Here is a 15958-nt window from a genome sequence, read left to right on the forward strand (position 1 = left end):
AAATTTGGAAAATTCTTACAAGTTAATTGTTGAAAAAAAAAAAGTTCCGGACTAGACCGGAAAAGGAGAATAGTCAAAAAATACATTGTTTTGTTGTAATATTTTTCATTTATTTATTTTTGGAAGGGTAATATAATATTTTTCATTTCCTACAATATGCTTTCTTGTTAGAAATTCTTCGATTTTGAAAGTGGTAGCGGCACTTGACAGATAGAAACACAGGGCAGAAGAGAGAGAGAAAGAGAGGGAAAGAGAGAGAGAGAGAGAAATTGGTGAGCAAGAAGAAGATCACAATCTTCGCACACAACACCACAACTCTCTGTAAGTTTTCATTTGTGGTTCCTCTCTCTCTCTCTCTCTCTCTCTCTCTCTCTCTCTCTCTCTCTCTGTTCATTCTTGTTCACACTTTCCACTTGACCTTCTTCTCAAGCTTTGGTTCCTTCTCCAGTCTATGGTCCCCGACCCTTTGTGTTCTCATCTTTTTTCCCATATACTTTATTTATCATACTGTATTCAAGTTTGCTACGTGTGCAAATTTTGTAAATTAAATACGGGGTTTCTTCTGTTTCATCTGAACTAACTTAATTGAATTTATTTATTTTGTGGTAAAAAGATGATGTTGTCGAGAGGTGAAGCTGGTAAGAAGAGTGTTGGTGGTTCTAATAACCAAAAGAGGTTGTTGAAAGATGTTGAGACTATGAGCAAAGCTCTTTACTCGGACAGAAATTCGTCAAGGAATTCAATTCCAACATGGAGTTCTCGATCCAAGCCCCTTTTGCCTGATCCGAAATCAAGGCCGAAATCCGGTACTGGAGACGAAACGAATTCGCAGAAGGATAAGAGGTCCATATGGAATTGGAGGCCGTTGAAAGCCCTTTCCCATATACGCAATAAGAGATTTAATTGTAGTTTTTATCTCCAAGTCCATTTGATTGAAGGGCTGCCTTTGAATTTCGAGGATTCAGTGCTTTCCGTGTATTGGAAAAGGCGCGATGGGGTTCTGGTGACGCGGCCGGCTGTGGTGGTTGAAGGGAGGGCTGAGTTTGAAGAGAAGTTGACTTACACTTGCTCAGTGTATGGTAGTAGGAGTGGACCTCATCATTCAGCCAAGTATGAGGCCAAGCATTTCTTGCTCTATGCTTCTCTTGTTAATGCGCCCGACCTTGATTTGGGGAAGCACCGCGTTGACCTCACGAGGCTGCTTCCTCTTACGCTGGAGGAGCTTGAAGAGGAGAAGAGCTCCGGAAAGTGGACTACGAGTTTTAGGCTAACTGGATTGGCTAAGGGTGGCGTGATGAATGTTAGTTTTGGGTATCTGGTTGTTGGCGATAATGCCGGTGGTTCTAGAGACAACCATCATGCTCCTAATTCATTGAATTTCAGGCAGAGTAGTTTGGCTTCAATGAAATCAGATGTTAAACCGAGACAGTTTGATGGAAGCAGCAGCATCAGGCGTGCTGGAAGTTTACAAGGTTTTATCAGTCCGTCTTTGTCTGGGTCCATAGATGAGGTAAAGGATCTTCATGAGGTATTGCCAACGTCCAAGTCTGCACTGGCCAGCTCTATCGACATCTTGTATAAGAAATTTGAAGAAGAAAAGGTACATGATCCTCTTCACAGTGAACCTGCAGTTGATGCTTTCGCCAATAGTGTTGAGCCAATCAAACCAGATGCCTATGCTTCATCTGATCTTGGAAAAGATAATGCTGAAGATCATGTCGGTAATCATACAAATACAGGTCCAGTGCATGACGAACCTGAACTCGATGCATATCATGAAAAACTGGATACAGTTAAACAAGATGGCTATCCCCATTCCGATTCTGCAAAAGAAAACCCTGACCAGTGCCAAGGTAATGAGTTTTCTGTTGTTGATAAGGGCACAGAAATGGCACCAAATGAACCCTTTAAACCAGAAGAGTCCAGGATAATGGCTCATGAGGATTCTCCTGCTGTTTATAGTAATTGTAACTTTGGTACTGAAACTCTGCAAGTATCTTCAGAAAATAGTGTGATACTTGATTCTTTTGGTGAATTAAATGATAATTCCAATGATCAAGCACAAGTAAATGAGTTTACTTCCAAAGAGGATGGTTTATACACAAAAGAACAGCTCCTGCAAGAACTAGAATCGGCTTTAAATAGCGTATCAAATTTGGAGACAGCAGCCCTAGACTCTCCTGAAATTATGGAAACCAAATATGAACCTAAGATGAAAGAAGCACATAGCATGGATGACGTTACAGAATCAGTTGCCAGTGAATTTTTAAGCATGCTAGGCATGGAACACAGACCAATGGGCTTGAATTCTGAAGGTGATCCTGAGTCTCCAAGAGAGCTCCTTTTGAGACAATTTGAGAAGGAGGCTTTGGATGGGGGCTTCTCTTTGTTTGATTTTGGCATGGGCGATGATGATGAGGCAGATGCTGGCTACGATGCTTCTACTGGATCTGAGCACTGGAACTACTCTGAGGGTATTAGGCCATCATCATCATCCTTGTTTCAAGATATGTGCAAGGAGCATCCGGCTGAGTCTAAGGATGTGAGAGGCAAACAGAAAGCTCAGATGCTAGAAGATTTGGAAACAGAAGCCTTAATGAGGGAGTGGGGTTTGAGTGAGAAGGTTTTTCTTCAATCTCCTTCAAAAGATCGTGTTGGTTTTGGAAGTCCTATTGATCTTCCACCTGAAGAACCTCCTATATTGCCTCCTCTTGCTGAGGGGTTGGGCCCTTTTCTACAAACAAAAGATGGGGGGTTCGTGCGGTCGATGAATCCCACTCTTTTTCAGAATGCTAAAAGTGGTGGCAGCTTAATTATGCAAGTTTCCAACCCTGTCGTGGTACCTGCTGAAATGGGCTCCGGTATAATGGAGGTTCTGCAGGGTTTAGCTTCAGTGGGAATCGAAAAGCTCTCAATGCAGGCGAAGGAATTAATGCCACTCGAAGATATCACGGGGAAGACAATGGAGCAAGTAGCATGGGAAGCTATGCCTGCCATAGAGGGTACAGAGAGGTTAGTCTATATTTTTGTACCTCAGGTCTTCAGAGATTTTTTGGTGGTAATCTTTATGTTTGACTGAATATTTTTTTCCTTTGAATTTTAGTAGGCAATGCAGTTTGCAACATGATTTGATAGCAGGGCAAGATAGTACTTTCATGCAAAGAGACTTGAAAGGAAGACCATCTGGGCAGAAGTTCAACCAGTCTAGTTCAAGTTCAGTGGACAACCAGACGGGCTCGGAGTTTGTTTCGTTGGAAGATCTTGCTCCTTTGGCTATGGAAAAAATTGAGGCACTTTCAATGGAGGGTTTAAGAGTACAATCTGGCATGTCAAGTGAGGAGGCTCCATCAAACATCGTTGCCCAATCGATTGGGGATATTTCAGCTCTCCAGGGCAAGGGGATTGATGTGAGTGGGTCTCTTGGCCTGGAAGGTGCTGCTGGTTTGCAGTTGATGGATACAAAAGGCAGCAGCAATGGTGTCGATGGAATAATGGGCCTATCTTTAACTCTTGACGAATGGATGAAGCTGGACTCTGGTGAGATCGATGATATCGATAACATTAGCGAGCATACTTCCAAGGTTCTTGCAGCCCATCATGCTAACTCTTTTGACTTCATGCGTGGGAATTCGAAGGGAGATAGGAAACGAAGTAAAGGCAGAAAATATGGTTTGCTAGGAAACAATTTCACAGTAGCATTGATGGTGCAACTTCGTGATCCTATGAGAAACTATGAGCCCGTCGGAACTCCAATGCTCGCACTTATACAAGTTGAGAGAGAATTTGTCCTACCAAAGCAAAGAATTTACTGTACTGTGTCCGAGTTGAGGAACAACAACAACAACAATGAGGATGATGAGTGCGAGATAATAGCTAAGGTGGAGACAAAGGACGAAAGGAAAGAGGATAAAAGCTCTGAAGAAGAGCTCATTCCCCAGTTCAAAATTACTGAAGTCCATGTTGCAGGTGTGAAGAATGAGCCTCAGAAAAAGAAGCTTTGGGGAACTTCGACCCAGCAACAGTCTGGTTCGCGCTGGTTGCTTGCTAATGGAATGGGAAAGGGCAACAAGCTCCCATTGAAGTCGAAGGCTGCATCGAAATCTGGTGCTCAAGTTACTACAAAGGTGCAGCCTGGTGACACCTTGTGGAGCGTATCATCTCGAATTTACGGTACTGGCTCGAAATGGAAGGAACTGGCAAAATTTAATCCTCATATCAGAAACCCCAATGTCATTATACCAAGTGATACCATAAGACTTAGTTGACTTGTAATGGAGTTGGCAATTGCAATGCAGGTTTCTTTATGAAGAGTGGTTATACTTATTAATTTGATAGATCCACTTGAACCTGTGATTGGGAGTTTGATTTTGTTGGAGCTTCGTGAAAATAGGGTAAAGAGAAAACATCATGGATCAGACAAGGTGGATTTTGATTAGGTACACTGTTCTTTTGTAAAGTGGTTTCTTTACTTTTCTATGCATTTGTTGTATTTAACTGTTTTATCTCCTCTCTGGAAGTAGTGCATGTATATTGCAGCTTACAAACCACAATTGGGGAAGTATTACTGCAGAAAATGTTAACTATTGCAATTTAAATTGCACTGAAAAATAATGTATTCTCGTTAACATAAAACAATTAGCAGGTGCCGTCTATTGATCTTCTTAGCTATTATTTTATGTGTCCAATAAACTACTAATAATGTATTCGAAATATTCAGTAATTCTAAAAAATAAAAATGATGAAAATGTGCATGGGAAATTTGAAAAATTGACAATCAACCAATCATCAAATAGTTCTGGAGTGAACTACCAATCCGATTCTTGTTTATTTTTCAGAATAATAACACGATCCTAAAGATAAAAACAATCCACTTTGGTCCATGTCCTTTACTTTTGTGACACAATGCAGTTCTTGTGGGTGTTTTTCTGTTGACTTTGAACGGAAAATACTTACGTGTTAGGTTCAGAAATAGACATGGACCTAATTGTCTCTAAATTTAAATTGATTAGGGGTTTATTTGTCCTTATTCTTTAAATAATATCTTTTTTAAATTATTTTTATTCATTATATTAATATTTTTTCAATAAATTATTGAATATATGGTTTAATAAGTACAAACTAATTAATCAATTATTCAAATTTAAAAATATCAGTTATTATGAAACTAAATAAATAATTTTCAAATATAATTTTTAAATATACAAATAATAAATGTTAAAATACGATTAATACATTAATAATAATAATCTTATGATATACTATTAGTATTATAATCTAGATAACTTTTATAAAATAAAGTGAAAACTAATGAAAACATTATTTGATATATAGTAAAAATTTTTCAAGTAATAACAAATTTAATTTTTTTTCTCTCTTTAAACTAAATTAATAATTTTATTTGATATCTTTGCGCTAAAATACACTTTGAGTAGGTTACTAATACTAAATAAAATAAAACATAATATATTATATATATACCATTTATAAACTCAACAAACTCAAAGCATCAATAATATTATTAATCTATTAATAACACATATTATCATAAGGTTATAGATCGAAAAAAATTTATCAATATAAGAATAATGTAGATTAATTAAAATTTTAAGTATATTAAAATTCAATTAAATTTATATATATTTTACTCAAAATATACGTAAAATTTTAATTGATTTTGAGTAATATATATAAATTTAATTGAATTTTAATATACATAAAATTTTAATTAATCCACGTTATTCTTATTGTTCATATCTGGCCCAAAATATGAGCTAAGTCCAAAAGCAGAGAAAGCCCAAGTCACAGCCGCCCATAACCGACCTCTTTGCAAGTCGGACTGAAGCGCTGCATGGCGATCCCGTTACTCCCAAAGGAGTTGTAACTAACCCCTAATATCTCTCACCCACTTCTAGAAGAGAGATCTCAACAACCCTAAGATAAAAGGACGGTTATCCACCACCAGAAGTAGAACTACACCAACGGTGGTTATTGGCTCATCCCCTATAAGTACAATGACATTCTCAGGTATAATTAAATTTCAATACACTTAAACTTGCAAAAAGCCATTGCTAACTTAAGCATCAGAATCTCTTACAGGTACCACCCTCCACCTCTTCACGAGGAACTCGGATAGGCGGCTCCTTAGCATCAACGAGTCGGACGCTGCCAAATAAAGAGCTTGGACCTCACGTACAAGCCTAAATACGATCCAATTTCAGGTAACCCTTAGAACATTGGCGCCTTTGGCAGGGACCTGGAAGTCAACAGCCCATGGCGGATGATCAGTTCGTAGACGGACGTACCGCGTCGGAATCAGATCCTGAGTACCAAGACACGGTCAATAATGAGCAAGCTCTCGTGGTACCTCCCCCAGCGACGGAGGAACTGCGTGAAGGCACCTCAGGTGGACACCATCACAGAAGGATCCCTTCCGAGGTCCGTCACCCGGAAGGAGAAGAACAACCCCATTCTACCGACTTCATGGGGCTACTACATGGACACCATGGCCGACTTGAGCAACTAGAACAAGAATTAGAACGACAGCAGGAGGCAGAGAGAAATCTGAGGAGAGAAATTAAGCGACGAAGAAAGCTGGAGGACAAGCTCTCGAAGCTGGAATCTGACATTCGTGGAAAGAATTCACGTACAGCTCGGGAGGACACCCCGTTGGGAGGAGAAGATCCTTTCACTGAAGACATCATGCGGGCTAGAGTTCCTAGAAACTTCAAAAGTCCAGACATGCACTTGTATGACGGAACGACCAACCCGAGACATTACCTCAGCAATTTCAAAAGTCGAATGTACTTAGCCGACGCCTCCGATGCCACTCGCTACAAAGCCTTGCCGACGACTTTGACAAAGTCAGCCATGAAATTGTTTGACAGCTTGCCCCCTAGGTCGGTCACTAGTTTCGATGACCTTGCGCGTAAATTCCTTACGCAATTTTAAATTCAGAAGGACAAGGTCAAGCATCCATCCAGCCTACTTGGAATCAAACAAGAGCTCGAGGAATATCTCAGAGACTACATGGAAATATTCAACAAGGCATGCCTGGAGATCTAGAACTTACCCACTGAGGCAATAATAATGGAATTAGTCAACGGCCTCCGAGAAGGCCCCTTCTCCCAGTCTATTTCAAAAAGGCACCTGACTTCCTTGGGCGATGTACAAGAACGAGCTAAAAAGTACATCAACATGGAAGAAAATGACAGACTGCGAGAACCGAACTCGCAATTAGGAAACCCTCTCCAAGCTCGGGAAAGAGAAAAAGAGCCCAAGAAAAAGGAAGAGCACAACTCAGAGAAACCTAGGAGGTATCACAATTACACCCCACTACGGGTTTTCCTCGTGGATATCCACAGGAAAATCTGTCACACAGAGAAACTTCCCCCACCACGATCAATCAAAAATAAGAAGGGGGAAGCCGCAATGAATACTGTGAATGCCATAAGTTGTATGGGCACTCTACAAATGATTGTTACGACCTAAAGAATGTGATAGAAAATGTAACGACCCAATTTCTGGTACGTCATGATCATACTAGAAATTGAGCGCTACCAACTTGTCTTCCTAATTATTATCTATTATTTATTATATGAGCCTGATTCGTTATTAAAAGCGTAGTTATCTTACAAGGTACTTTTTTGTTAAAACGTTTGAATTAATAAATAGAATCATTCATAATCAATTCACAAATAATAACAGATAAAATAGTTATAAACAACCACACATAAATACATATATGTACATACAACATCCCAGGTCCTGACTTATTCAAGAAGTCCCTAAGCTGGCACCCAGGCTAGTCGAGACTCTATACTCACCTAGTCCCTCTAAACTACTAAAGCGAGGGAAAGTACATTCTAAGTCTTTAAAACTTGAGTCAGGTCGAATGTCATCAAAAAGTGGAACATCTTCTACTACTCCTCTGCTCGATCATACGTCGGCTTAGAACATATCACTGGTACTTTATTGAGTGGCCGCATAACAGCAACATCATACGAAGGACTTAGGTTAAAGTTCGTAGATAAACGGGGTACAGGCGTTGATTGGTCTCACAGTATATACATATGAACAGAGAACGAGATTCACCGTAGACTCAGAAGACTACCTAGAACGGAATCTTCTTTGCGAACGGTCGTCAGTGAACTACGGAAGGGTACTCATGCTTCCATCTGAAGGGGGAAGGGAGAGAGAAGAGATAAGAATTGGGGAGTTCTTAGTAGGGTTGGGGTTATTAGTAGAGTCGGAGTTCTTAGGAGTAAGAATTGGGGAGTTCTTAGGTTAATGTTGGTATATTTTTTTTTTTTTTTTTGAAACTGAACTTAAAAAAATATAGGATTTGTGAGTGAAATTAGTTGGTATTATTAATAGTTATAAAATACTAAAAGTTTACAATTAGTTGGCATGAAATTATGTAATATATACAATTAGTGATGCTTTGTAACACTATACGTATGTATTTAGTATAATAAATAATTAATATAATATTTAAGTACTTTATTTAAATAAGTTTAAATATATATTTTGAATTTAAATATATTTTAATTTATAACTTAAATTTAACAAGTAGTTGCAGTTTTTATAATTGTTGTTCTTGTTATTTCAAGGCTATTATTATATTTTTTATAAATTTATTATGAATTTTACTGCAATTGGATTAAGACTTCAAACCATGCAGGTAAAACATTTAGTTAATTTAGACAATATAATTTAATACATATCCAAGTATATAATCCAATTCATAATGTAGTACATATTTCGATACACTAATTAAATAAACACTAAATTTGTTAAGAATTACATGTTGAGCCACCAGCACTTCTTTATTTGGCATGTTAAGGGTATCTACTTCGACCATGATATCTTTGCCTCCGCAAAACTTACAATTCTTAGGATTATGCATATTTATTTCGTTTAAAATTTGAGACGACTTTTGGATACTCGCTTCAAGTATGGTTTAAGTACGTATTTTGGTCTTTGATTTACAAGTCATCTTACTAGATTTTTCAATGGTTTAAACTAGACTTTATATATTTTTTTTATCTCATTCATCCTATATACCTCAACAACATATTATTGTCAAGCGCAAGTTGACACAACAAGCAAAGACATGACGATACGAAATTTGATCTATTTGAAACTCACTATAGTCACAATGCCATTGATAGAGATTCACCGCATATCCCACATCATTGGACATCTCATGCATCTTAAAGAACTCATTTTGCCTATCAAATAAGTTAACTTGAATGTTTCCTACTGATTTGATTGAAGTCTGTTAGTTGCATATTCAAAGAATAGATATCTTGCATTCTTTCGAGCATCGGTCTCAACCCTCTTCCTATCAAATAACTCATTTAATTTGTAAAAGGTTGCCTTGACAAGTGACGTAATAGAAAAATTGTGCACCTTCTTCAAAACTCTATTAATGCACTCTACTAGGTTTGTGATCATATAGTCCCAGCAACATCCATTATCAAACCCAAAGTATATTCAATCGTGGGATCCGATCAAGCTACTGACGGTAGCCTTACCATGCACACATAATCTCACGCAATGTCCTAAAATAGCTTGTAAAAAAGCAACAAAGCAAAATAAACAAGTATATCACATAATACTAACAATGTTGTATTACTGTAACTTACTTATCCATGTTGATGATAAGCTTCTACAAATACAGTGTCTTAAACCTCCTTAAGAAGTTGGATGTTATGCGTTTAATTTAAAACATGTGGATAACTCTTAGAGACTCCTATGATCCATTACTACGGGTTTTTGCTGAGTTGATAGAGTCATATCAATCAGAGATAAGACCAACACTATTTTGAGTCACCACATGTATATGCAAATGAGTAAGGAAAAAGTGACATGTATCAGAAGTCTCACTGGCAACAACCGCAAATGCAAGAGACATAATATTCTCATTTCTATCTTATAAAACTGCAACTAATATAACTCCTTTGTATTTTCCATAGAAATGTGTGTCGTCTATCTGTACGAGTAATTTGTAACTCCTAAATACTCTAATGCAAGGATAAAAGCTCCAAAGCACTCGCATCAGTATAACCTAGACCAACTCATCTCCTTGGTATGCTAGTGCAATTTCGATCTCGACAGCTGTTGATGGCTCTTTTTGTACCATTATTTTAAAATAAGAAGCTTCCCAACCACCAAAAGTTTTCTCAATTGGCTTTTGATTAGCTAGTCATATCTTGCAGTAATTGATCATATAATGGAACTTGGATTGCATTTCAACAATCACATACTTCACATTTAGAGATTGGTTGGATTCAACCAATGGCGTTATCGCTTCGGCAATCGTGTCTGAGTTTATTATAGCAAGATCTTGAGAAATGATAGTGTTGGTGCATATGTGACTACCGTTGTACTGTCTTATTAGATAACAAAACTTTCGCTTAATAAGACTAGCTTTGATAAGCTAATCACAACTTGTTCTGCATTGTACACACTTGGCATAGAATATGGTTGGCTCAGATTCACACACCCTGTAATCCATACCCGTGCAAATGGTATCATCTTTGATTGCCGCAATCATAGTTTCTTTAGAATTGAACTCTATGCCAACGACGAACTCATCATTCACTACAACAGGAGGGTCTGCAGCAATAACAACGTGAAATAAATCTGACTATTACTGTATGATTCAATAATAATAATAATAATAATAATAATAATAATAAGGGGACTACTTACCTGCATTGACATACTCAGAAAAATCTGGTGCATTCATAGCCTCTAGATCCAAAGCGAGTATCAAAGAAGATTCTTCATATGGATGTTGTCTTGCTAGTGCGTTTGCTACATCTACCACATCAGGCTCAACCCTTATTAACACATAGATTATTTGAATTTTTTTAACAAAACCACAAAATATTAATTAACATATGCTATCTATAGAGAATATTTGTGAATCTCTTTAATACTTGATTATCTACACATGGACAAAGTACATTCTTAAATTTCTCATATGTTATTGCAAATGGAATACCATCACATGGATTTTCACATACAAAACTCACACATTCAGATGTTTAAGGAAAAATCTGACTATTATAATATATTTTCAAACTAACACCTCCCTCCTTTTTTATACTCTTATTGAATTCATTCAAACAATTTTTTTCCTCACTCACAATAAAAGAAAGAGCTCTCAAGGAAGAACACACTCACATTGACAATAACGGTCTGTCTCCCTTCTATAATACTTCATTTATATTTTTTAATCAGAGAAGTAACATATACCCTTGCGGATTCACAATACGCCGCTTGCGTATTATCCTTTTAATAATAAAAAAATTTCTCTAGCACAATACGCCCCCGCATATAGTCTTAAAAAAAATAAAATTTTGCTCTAACAATTCGCCCCCTCCCTTCCCCTACAATTTGTCTGTTACATAATGTCCCCATAACTCTGTTAAACACCAAATCACCCAATAACAAAGTGTTACACCAAAGCTTCAATAATATTCAAAAGAATTAGCCGATTGACAAGAATTATTAGTGATTTATGAAGCACGAAATGATACATACGTGATACGACATGATATGAGAGATACGAGACATACAGACACACAAATTTTAATTTTTTTTAAATATGGAGATGTTTAACATATATTAAATATGAAGTATTTTTTTAAAAAAATTACAATTATATTTTAATATTCTATTGATATTAAAATATAAATTAACATTTTAACTATTTTTAATGTCTTTTTAAAATTAATAAATAATAATATATTTTACTTTCAAACTCATTTCAAAAATACAAATTAAGAAGGTTGAACACACTTAACACATGATGGTATTAGGTATATCTAAACATGTCTCGAAAAGCATTTTAATTGAACATAAAAGACACATATGTCAAAAGTGTTGGAGAAATGTCATTTCAAAATGTGTCCGACAAACACAGCAACTCTGTGAAGTGTCTTTGCGTGATACTTCGTGATATTTTCCCCTCTTTAATTTATAACACGAGGGGCCATAGGCCCAAAGGAAAGGGGAAAAAAACCAGAAGAAAACAAAAGAAACCACACACTAGCCCCTAGAGATTAACACCGTGGAGTAGCGCTCCTTTGGGCAGTTGCTATGCCAATGACTCATTAAAGCACAATTATATCACAAATAAGGCCCTAACATAAAAACAAAATGTACTTTGTAGTCTATCTTTAGCCAACTCCTTTTCCCCCTTGTCCATCAAAAGTGATACCAAAAGCACCTTGGAGCATAAGTAGCGAAACTTGGATAATTTGTTCTGAAAGCCAATGTAGCCACTAGAGACTGCTGCACGAAGCAGAATGGCAGATCAGAAATCTAATCAATCAATCCACCAATGCAAAATGATAGTAATTAACCATGAACGAAAATCAATATTATGTAAGCACAAATTAACCTTTCTGCACAAACAAATGTTACCTTGTACTAGGAACATAAATATACCAAATACAGACCAGAATGGTTTGGAACCCATAAACTAACTGTTAATGAAACAAACTATCCACATTAGAAGTTCACAAGACCAAACTACCGAATACAGATGCCAAACACTAAGATGGCACAACAGAGAATGCCTAGGCAACTAACTAGTTAGTAGTCTAGCATGAAATAGCTATACAGCCAATGCAATGATGTATCAAGGCCGTGCTCTCTTGTTGCTGCAAGTGGGGCATTTGTACTGTTTAATGTGCTCAGCCCGAGCAGGCGTGATCTTCACACACTTGCCATGGAACCACCTCTCACATATGTCGCAGCAAATCCAAAACTCATCAGCTGCATAGAGCTCCCCACATGCACCACACAGGGTCTCCCCATGCTCCTCCTCATATTCCTCTGCACCCTCATCCTCTTCCTTTGCTTGCTTTGTTTGCTTAACCGATTCAGATCCTCGCTTTTGTTCCAAAACGGACAAGCATGCAAAAATGACATTAAGAGGAGAACACAACACAATAAGTCAATAACTCTTTTACCAAATACGACAACAATGCTTTACTAATTCCAAATAATGAATACGGCAAAAATGACATAAAACAAATGATTATAAAACTAGTATCATATAAGGACAAGTAACGGAAGTAAGATGTTTTTACCCCTTTTGAACTAGATTTTGATTTGCTGTTTGTGTGGTTTGAAACTGATGACTTTTCCTTCGACTGTTTCTTTGCAGTTCCAGTCACAACCTCAAAAATTGTTGGCAGATCATTAATCATAGTGAATAGACGTTTCCTGCATCAAGAATTACACATTTACACTTGATCAATTGTGACTAGGGTTTTTTAATTCCACCAAATGTTCTAAAGTGAACTACTACATGTATAGGCCAACTAAATTAAGAAATTGTGACATAAGAAACATAAGTTCTGAAGCAAAAGAAGACGGCATGCATCCAAAAGCATGTATTCATCCAACTGAGGAAAACAAAGATTGTAGGATATATATATATATATATATACCTGTCAGCTCTGTCAAAACCAAATCTTGCTCCAAAGTAGAAAGCCACTGCAATTAGCCATGCATCACTGTGAACTGCAACTAAAGTTAGCCAGTCCTTCTCTTGCATCCCATCCCTAGCAAAGTTTATGCCCAATGCAGGCTCGGGAAGTTCAGGAGGAACTTCTTCAGCGGGTAAATTAACTTCCCACTGTTCAGTGGGGTATCCATACAGACAGAGGTTCTCCTTATCTGATCAATTGGACAAAAATGTAATAAATAAGCATGAAACAACTCAAAAAACAGCACAGGATTCCAATCACTAGAAGCAACCAATGCGAGAGCATTAGACTTGTTTACTGAAAGCAGCAAAGTTGAAAAACACAACTTCCAATTCCAAACTCTACCAACTTCCAATTATAGTAAATTATACATATTAATCTTTGTTCACAAATATAAACTAAAAGTTAGTTAACTGCATCTAAAACCATGAAAAATCATAGAACAGGACACTTCTACAGGATTTCAATAATACTGAATACAATTAAAATAAAAAGAAAAGCATGGATGTGACAACAAAGAACAAAGTTGACAAACCTATAGATCCTAACTAAAATTAGACAAGGGATGTACAGCACATAAAACAAGAGTTTTTACAACATAAAATCCTTTAAAATCACAACTAACGTTAATAAAATTTCTAAATAGAAGTTAGAATTGTACTATGGGAGGAGTCATTTAAAAAAACGCAAATTTACCATAGGTGGATGGAGGACCAAATTTGGAAAAACAATAACACAAAGCAGGGAAAACAAAATGCAATGATGCATTAAAACAAAATCTAATTGGAAATTTAACAGAAAGGCCAAGGTTTAGGTCAGAACTCAGAAGAAAAGTAAAGGGTCTAGTTAAGTAAACAAGGCTCCGACATGCTAGTCAATTTGCTTCCTGCACCAGACGTTTCAGTGCAAAGAAGAAGTAAGCAGTATCCATCAACAAAAAACAATTTGATATTTCTGCTAATCAAAAAGTGAGCGACTATCACATACTCAATAAGTTCATGCAATACACAACTACTTCATACCCAAAAAAACAAAGAAGATCTTTTTAACTTGTCATTCACATTAGCAGAACAATGCAGTAACAAGTAACCATAACAGAACAAATATGCATAAATCTTTCACAATATGAAGCAAGAAAACACCGAAAACACCCCCGGGGGGGGGGGGGGGGTAAAAATTAAACAGATATAATTGGATACTCAAGTTCTCAACAGAAGCAAATACCACAGAAAATACAAAAGTGGAGACAAAAGAAGGCATAAACCCTAACCTGGATCACACTGCCGGTAAAACTCCTCAACATCTGCAAAAATAAAAAACAACACTTATTATAATGCAAGAAAAGAAAAGAGAAAACAATTTCTTTCACGAAAACCCTAAATTTGAAAATTAAAAAAAAAAATTGAGTGATGCACTGCTTCACTCTGATAATCGCAGTCAAGAGAGAGACCAGTGGTGAGGGCTTTGATCATAGCAGCTCTGCGACCCTTGAAGTCGCGGAAAACTTCCTCAACGGTGCGAGGGTTGTAGTGTCCGCCACCGTCCATCACTCCCTTTCTTACACCTTCACTAACCAAACCTCACACTCACTTTTTCTTTTGTTGTTTTTCTACTGCTTCTTTCAAACAATGCAAAGGGGAAGAGGAAGAACTAGGAGAAGAATGAAACTGTAAAGTGAGAGAGGGTGAGGTTTTTGTTTTTGTGTATTTATAGAAGAGAGAGTGGAAGCAGTGCGAGATTTGGGATTTTGGAATTTGGAATTGCAGCACAAAAGAAAAAAGAGAGGGAACACTCCTCTTACCTGTGTGGCAAAAAGGCAAATTTGGATGGACTCTCTTTGATATCCTGCTCTTCACTCTTCAGTCTTCACTTACCCCAACCTCAAAAGTCTCACACTTCACACTTATTATAAAACTGGTATTTATCTCCATTTTGTTGTTTAGCTATTGTTAATTTTCCCTCAGTAAAACATATGTATACTATTTAATATTTCTTATGAAAACAAAATAAAAATTTAACAATATTGGGGGATAATTTATTAAATTTATAAAATTACTTATTAAATAATTATACTTAATGTTTTTTCTCTAAGGTTCAAATATTTCTGAATAATTAAATTTTTCAGTTGAAATAATCTGAAACACCTTTGACATAATGATTATAAGAAAGTTAGAATTACAAGAAAAACTCATGTTAATTATTGTGAAAAGCTAATTACTTAGAAGCTTAAAAAAATTAAGGCAACTTGTCATTAGTGGTTAATTAGTTCATTTAACTATATATAGATAAAAAAAATTAAGCAAATAATAGATGAAGTATTTGATAAAAATAATTTTCCATGAAAATGAAAATTAGGGTTTAGAGAAGTTGAAAAGAGAAAAGAAAATGGAAAGAATAAAATATGACTTTTACTAATGAATGTATTTTATATAAAACACTTATAGGAT

The 15958-nt window shown here is 36.6% G+C and overlaps 2 protein-coding genes across 5 annotated transcripts; one reads left to right on the forward strand and one right to left on the reverse strand.

Annotated features, from left to right (window-relative positions):
- Positions 1 to 28: 28 nt before the first annotated feature.
- Positions 29 to 4632, forward strand: LOC112738303 (protein PLASTID MOVEMENT IMPAIRED 1-RELATED 1). Of its 2 annotated transcripts, none has more exons than XM_025788682.3 (3): positions 29 to 321; positions 614 to 3012; positions 3104 to 4632. In XM_025788682.3, exons 2-3 carry the CDS (start codon positions 614 to 616, stop codon positions 4263 to 4265), a joined length of 3561 nt encoding a protein of 1186 aa, XP_025644467.1. In that variant the 5' UTR covers positions 29 to 321; the 3' UTR covers positions 4266 to 4632. The 2 variants fall into 2 exon arrangements, with proteins under 2 accessions (XP_025644467.1, XP_025644468.1); XM_025788683.3 differs by having other exon boundaries at positions 164 to 321; positions 3107 to 4632.
- Positions 4633 to 11844: 7212 nt separating this feature from the next.
- LOC112738305 (PHD finger protein ALFIN-LIKE 4) lies at positions 11845 to 15405 on the reverse strand. 3 transcript variants are annotated; one of them, XR_011869709.1, is made up of 6 exons: positions 14962 to 15405; positions 14782 to 14814; positions 13473 to 13701; positions 13110 to 13245; positions 12439 to 12910; positions 11845 to 12303 (listed from the first exon to the last, which is right to left on the reverse strand). XR_011869709.1 is itself a non-coding variant. In XM_025788684.3 (5 exons), exons 1-5 carry the CDS (start codon positions 15056 to 15058, stop codon positions 12656 to 12658), a joined length of 750 nt encoding a protein of 249 aa, XP_025644469.1. In that variant the 5' UTR covers positions 15059 to 15405; the 3' UTR covers positions 12373 to 12655. The 3 variants fall into 3 exon arrangements, 1 of the variants encoding a protein (XP_025644469.1); XR_011869710.1 differs by having other exon boundaries at positions 11845 to 12306; XM_025788684.3 differs by lacking the exon at positions 11845 to 12303 and having other exon boundaries at positions 12373 to 12910.
- Between the last annotated feature and the right edge of the window lie 553 nt (positions 15406 to 15958).

The sequence above is a fragment of the Arachis hypogaea genome, chromosome 13 (assembly GCF_003086295.3).
Source record: "Arachis hypogaea cultivar Tifrunner chromosome 13, arahy.Tifrunner.gnm2.J5K5, whole genome shotgun sequence".
In the NCBI taxonomy this organism is placed as follows: domain Eukaryota; kingdom Viridiplantae; phylum Streptophyta; class Magnoliopsida; order Fabales; family Fabaceae; genus Arachis; species Arachis hypogaea.

What these genes read in the sequence shown, in the direction of transcription:
- LOC112738305 (XM_025788684.3), bottom strand. Translation starts at nt 15,058, where the DNA reads ATGGACGGTGGCGGACACTACAACCCTCGCACCGTTGAGGAAGTTTTC. An exon ending in GATCAAAGCCCTCACCACTG is followed by an intron (nt 14,815 to 14,961) that starts GTCTCTCTCTTG and finishes TTATTTTTGCAG; the next exon opens with ATGTTGAGGAGTTTTACCGG. An exon ending in CAAAATCTAGTTCAAAAGGG is followed by an intron (nt 12,911 to 13,109) that starts GTAAAAACATCT and finishes TTGGAACAAAAG; the next exon opens with CGAGGATCTGAATCGGTTAA.
- LOC112738303 (XM_025788682.3), top strand. Translation starts at nt 614, where the DNA reads ATGATGTTGTCGAGAGGTGAAGCTGGTAAGAAGAGTGTTGGTGGTTCT. An exon ending in GCCATAGAGGGTACAGAGAG is followed by an intron (nt 3,013 to 3,103) that starts GTTAGTCTATAT and finishes TTTGAATTTTAG; the next exon opens with TAGGCAATGCAGTTTGCAAC.